At 43.0% G+C, this 6000-nt stretch overlaps 1 protein-coding gene across 2 annotated transcripts in view; it reads left to right on the top strand.

Moving 5' to 3' along the window:
• The window catches only part of Dscam (DS cell adhesion molecule), a 579765-nt gene that overhangs the window by 383534 nt on the left and 190231 nt on the right, over nucleotides 1-6000 (top strand). For both annotated transcript variants that reach the window (XM_031364533.1, XM_031364534.1), the window contains exon 11: nucleotides 3743-3916. In XM_031364533.1, the coding sequence (XP_031220393.1) occupies nucleotides 3743-3916 (174 nt within the window). The remainder of the gene's footprint in view (nucleotides 1-3742; nucleotides 3917-6000) is intronic.

Below are 6000 nucleotides of genomic sequence, written 5' to 3'. Positions count from 1 at the left end.
GGGAGAGGAGAGGAGAGGGAAGGAAAGCCACATTGTTAGTTTTCAAACCCTTGGAGATTTGGAGCTTGTCCAGACATATTTCTCACACTGTTGCTTTTATCTTAAAATACTTACTGAGATTTATTTCACAGCTCAAAGTACTATTTCTTCTGATGGCCGAATTTGCTCAAGTTGCTCAAAGATTCAGCAAAATCTTATCTCCCGTTAATTCAGGAGGCTGAGCATTTGGAGTCAGGCACCAACCAGCAAGCCAGATTCTGATGAGGGTTCCCCCTGGGAACTCACACTGCTGACTTCTTGCTGTGGCCTCACAGTGCAGTGTCTTCTCCATGGTCACTCTTACAAGGACACTGATCCCATCTGTAAGGGCTCCACTCCTGAACTACAAACTCCCCAAAAGCCCTCCTGCAAATACCTCCCACTAGGCTTTCAAAAGATGTGTCAGGCCTTACTCAGGCACTCTGTCTCTTCCAGTGATAGATCCAGAATCCGTTGAAACTTACCTGCCCTGCTATTACTGAGTGTGGAGGTCTATAAATGTTTTAAATCAAATCAATTGATGGTAGTATTCATTTTTTCTGATTTAAAAATTATTTTTATATAAATAAGGCAGATTGCTTTCTATACATTTCTTACTCCTCCTTCTAAGGCTATATTTACTCAGATTATGAAATTATTTTTTACATTCTTGCCTGAGTTCATGTATTTCCTCCCTTTGTTCTTTTGGTTTTACTCTGGGTAAATTTTGCTGACCTAGTCATTTCCTCCTCTGTGTCCACTCTGCTAATAAGCTTCGTGAATATACTTTGCATACATAAAAGCTGAATTTTCTTTTCTATTACTTTGCCTCTTTTTAATAATCTTAATATTTCATCTGAACCTTCTCCATCTGTTTATGCAAATTATTAACCTATTACTAAGCTTCTGTCCAGTAGTTTCCTATGCTCCTGATAGACTTGTGTTTCTCCTACCCCTCTTTTTCTTTGCTTTATTGAGGGGTAGATTCTGGTCTGAAGGGGAGACTGAAGTAGGTCACAGCCTTTTCCAGTCCTTTCCTTCCACCCTTTTTATACTTCCTTAAGTCATGTGCTAAAGGTAAATTACTCTAGGAGCTCAGACCTCATTTTTAGGCATTAATTCTTTGCAACTATGTTTACCTCATTGTCTGGGATCTATTCTAAGGAAGGCACAATTGTGATGCTAAGCAGGGCTAACAGTTTCCTTTTCTGGCTTCCTCCATCCTTAGCAGAAGCAGAGCAGCTTTTAGCTGTGTGTGTGTGTGTGTGTGTGTGTGTGTATGTGTGTGTACATGTATATGTGTGTATGAGTGTGTGTACACGAGTATATGTGTATGTATATGCCTGTGTGTATGCATATGTGTATGCATGTGTGTGCATGTGTACATGTACATGAATATGTGTGTGCATATGTGTGTGAGTGTGTGTGCATGTGTGTGTGTGTGTATATGTGGAGTGTGTGTGTGTGTCTGTGTGTATTGTTTGCATGTTTTTATTATAAGTAAGCACAGAAAAACCTCAGAATTTGACCACTCAGTGGGTATAAAGAACAATTTATTGAGAGCAAACTGCCAGGCTGCTTCAAAGGGTGGAGAAGAGCTGCTTGTCAGTTTTGTTGGGGCAGATAGCAGCAGGAGGAGGCATGGGAGCTAGAAAGGCCTAGGACTTTGATCTGTTGCAGGATGTTTGGGTTAATCAGGTACAGAAACTCTTTGCTGGAGGTAGTTGACCATTGGTAGTAGAGAAGGAAAATGGTGGCTTTCCTGACAAACAGAAACCTGCCCTATGTGATTCCTGAGGAATGCTGAGTTTAGATCTTTGTTTACCCACTAGGAATCCTTCTGCTTACCGGGTCAGAGTCCTGCCTGTCACCTCATGACATTTTCAGCAGCACTGCCATTTGGGGGGGGTCCACTTTATTACTCAACATTTATGTATCTGCACATATAGATACATGTAGAGACCAGAAATCAACACTGAATATCTTCCTGATTTGCTCTCTACCCTATTGTCCCAGAGGATTTCTCCTTGAATGTGGGACTGGCCAATCCCAAAGCACTGGCTGCTTAGCCTATCCCAGGGATCCCCCATTTCTGTCTTTGTACTAGGTTTACAGGAACAAACACACCTGGACCTGACTTTGTGTGCAGGTGCTAGGAATCTATCAGCTTGCATAGCAAGCTTTTTCACCAAATCATCTCTCCATGTCCTTTGCAGGAGTTCTATCTTGAGAGAAGTCACTCATGTTAGGATTCTGTTTGTTCTTACTTATCAGGAACAATATTCATTTCCATGGTTTCTCTGGAGAGGTTCATACCCTCCTCTGAAGTCCCCACAACAGAGCTCACAGGAGAAGGACAGCAATGTATGTAGTCCAGTGTTCTCAGGTGTTGTGGAAGATCCCCATGGATAATAGGTGGGCATAAAAGAAATGTTCAGCTCCAAGCTGGTTCTGGGGCCAAAGAACTTGAAGCTCCAGTGTAGAATATATTTTTGACCCATACCGCAAGCTTCCTCTAGGAAAATCAGATCAACTCTTGCACTGAATCTTCACCTAGTCCCCCAACTCTGAAGGTAGAGAACAAGAGAGGAGAGGAGGTCGGAATGGATTGGGATACATCTTCCATGTGCCTTGTGCTCCCAGTCCATGTGATAGGTCATCACAAGCCACTGTCTGCCTAGACATCCAGCAGGGTCTTCTTCCTCTGCTGTATTATTCCTAAGAGCCTTTCTTTTCTAAAGAGTTTCATCCAGACATTCCTTGTGAGTTATTCTACACCTATCGTCCTAGTGTATCCACCTGCAAGTGCTCCTAGTGAGCAGTGTTTTAATATTGTCCTCACACAATGACTTCTGACTTACATACTTGGAGTCCAGTGATATTGACAATGTACTATGGTTCTCCACTGTAACAGCCAAACTGAGGAGGAAGCTCTACAGTTTGTTGGAGCCTCTGACATGTGCAGGAAGTGAAGGCTGAAATGTCCTGTCCCCAGAGGAGCCCTCCCCTGTTGGCATCCACATTAAATCCAGGGAACAGAAGGAACTTTGTTCATAAGATGAGCAGTGTCTACTCTGGGGTTGTTCTAACGATGATTTCTTTGAATAATTTATCAGCTGCTTAGCACTAATCAAATTTGGCATTTTATGGAGGGAACTATGCATAAGCACTCCTACCTTCTAATCTCGTTCTCTGGAATAATGACACTTTTTAAGTAAGTATGGCCTTCTCCAAATAAGAACTTTAGTGTTACAGAAAAATAAGGCATAACATGGCGTGTCCCAAGAGTGCCAATTAGAGGTGCATCCAGTGTCCTCGTAGCAGAAGGAACTTGATCCTTCATCCATGAGTTTGTTCTCATTGTACCCCACTCTCTTGTTTCACTATTGCGAAACCAAATATAAGCAGCAAGTTAGAGAAGGAGGTTGAGTTTTGCTCACAGTTTGACATGATATGGTTGGTCTGTCATGGTGTAGACATGGTATGCCCCCTGTAGCTGTCACTCTGGCTGGCCTTTGCCCCCTGTGTTCAGTCTAGGACCCTAGTTAGTAGGGTGACAGTGCCATACACGTAGCCCTTCCTTTCTCATCTAAAGCTCTCAGGATGCTTCACAGACACTCCCCGAGGGAAACCTTAGGTGTTTCTGAATCTAGTCACATGTCCAGTAAGGATGAATCATCACTCTTCAGCATCATGGTTCCTTTCTGTGGTTCTCTCCTCCCAGGTGCTGGGGTGCCCCAATTCCAGCCAATTGCCTTGAATGGCCGAATCCAGGTCCTGAGTAATGGCTCACTCTTGATCAAGCACGTTGTAGAAGAAGACAGTGGCTACTACCTCTGCAAGGTCAGCAACGATGTGGGCGCAGACGTCAGCAAGTCCATGTACCTCACGGTGAAAAGTAAGGATGAAGAATGCTTTGTTTTACCTGTGAGGGTCTTTCGGGGCTGAGGTCTTCAGTTGGTACAATGCATACCTGTCTCAGAACAAAACAGAACAAGTTTGGATGTAGCCGATGTCTCTAGTTTTTAGCACTGGAAATGCTTTTTTAAAAAACGGGAAATGGCCAGCCAATTGTCAACAGCTATCTCCCCCACACACACACGCGCACACACACACACACACACTGGGTGTAGCAGAGCATTGTTCTCAAGAGCTGGTTCCCTAGGTTGTTATCCTCAGGCTCTGACACCCTAATTGATCAGTGGGCCTTAGCATCCTCTCTTCTATGCACTAATCTCACTGTGGAAGAGTCCAGTGCATGGCCCGAAGATATTCTTATGAAAGTCTGTTTCACATATTTCATTGAAAACTGGCTCGGTCATAGATTTCCTTTATAAAGTAGTTATTAGTAAAGGTACTTGGTGTCAAGCCTGACAACCTGAGTTCAATCCCCAGAACCCACATGGTGGAAGAAGGGGATCGAAGATCAACTCCTGCAAGCTTTCCTCTGACTTTCACACATATGCTGTGGTACACGGTACTCACCCCAACCCCCATGCTCACCGTTCAACCAAACCCCAGTAAAATAAATGCAAAACATGTAGAGGTGGCAATTGGATACTTCATTCCCAACGCTAGACTAGCTATAGCCTGAGTGCCACATGGGGGCTGACTTAGGGTCTGTGCTGTTGGCCAGTGGGTGGGAAATGGCTCTTCACTGAGAAGTCTTTTCTATGCATTGGTCACTGAACACTCAAGCATACAGAGTAGATCATGCTTCCCTGATAATGCTTATTAACAAATGCTTGCATATATGGTTTATGTCCATTTAGGACTAGTTTCCTACTGGATAAGCTTCGATTTCCTCCTAACAACAAGGCTTTACTGAGACTTTTACTGTTTTAAAGAGGTTTAAGGTTGTTATAGGTATTTAAGAAGCCACATCTGTTTAAGAGGACTACCTTTTTAAAGTGTGTGTGTCTATTTGTGTGTGTGTGATTTAAAAAACTTGTCATATGGATCAGTACCTATCCCATGCACTAAGAATTTTAGTCCATTATATTACCAGAAAAATAGGAATATCAAGCTATTTGCTAAGCTTTGAGTGGAAAAGCATACTGCTGTTCTGAAATGAAGTTGCTTTGAAATATGGTTTGTACCCACCTAATGCATAATCTTTGTGCTTACTGATTCTGTATTCCGGAGGAACTCACGTCAAAGAACCTAAAGACAAACTATGATATCAGCAATTTTTAGATTGGTAATTAAAAAAAAAAAACTAAGTTTCTGAACTACTCAGGTAACTAAGATCCAGAAGCCATATTGACACCAGTTTGTCTTTGCACAGTGAAAATAATGTTTGTTAGGTATTTCATTAATTCATAACATCATTTTTCTGTTCTAAAAATATCTATCAAGGCCTGGCAGCACAAGGTCTTCTGGAGTACATAACATCAGTTGGTCATGGATTTGCCATTGTGGGTGAAATACCTGTGCTTTAGACAGGGGAGTAATGCTGGAGTGGCTGGCTTTATGAGGTAGTAAGAAGTGTGTGTCACGTTTATGCAGATGGCAGGAGAGGCGGAACTTCAGCTTCAGAAAAGACCTTCAAGAATAGGGAAGATGTAAAACCGAAATTGCAGAATTCCACCCCCACGTCATCTCCTCCTTCTGCATCCATGTGGTGGGTGCTAGTAGCAAAAGTTGGAAGACAGAAGGATGGTGTCTGCCCTTCTTGAGCTCCTCACTCTGAGGGCAGTGGATGTTTGTGTATAACCCCTGATCAGCAAATAGCACAGGGGTCACAGCAGAGCAGCAATCAGTGTTGGTCATAGGCCAAGGTCTACTTCCAACTTTTTGTGGGATCAGTGATTTCTATATACCATCTGAGTTCCCAAAGTTCATATGCTCAAATCTTCATTCTGACTAGGATGGTGTTAGAAGACGAGTCTTGGCAAGGTGAGCAAGCATGAGTGTAGCTCCTCATAGTTCAAGTGGGGCAGCCTCCATAGCAGAAAAGAGTCCTCCCTGGAACCCTGTCCA

Source organism: Mastomys coucha, unplaced genomic scaffold, assembly GCF_008632895.1.
Source record: "Mastomys coucha isolate ucsf_1 unplaced genomic scaffold, UCSF_Mcou_1 pScaffold12, whole genome shotgun sequence".
Lineage (NCBI taxonomy): Eukaryota > Metazoa > Chordata > Mammalia > Rodentia > Muridae > Mastomys > Mastomys coucha.
The sequence above is the reverse complement of the archived record's forward strand: the minus strand, read 5'-3'. Positions and strand labels throughout refer to the sequence as shown.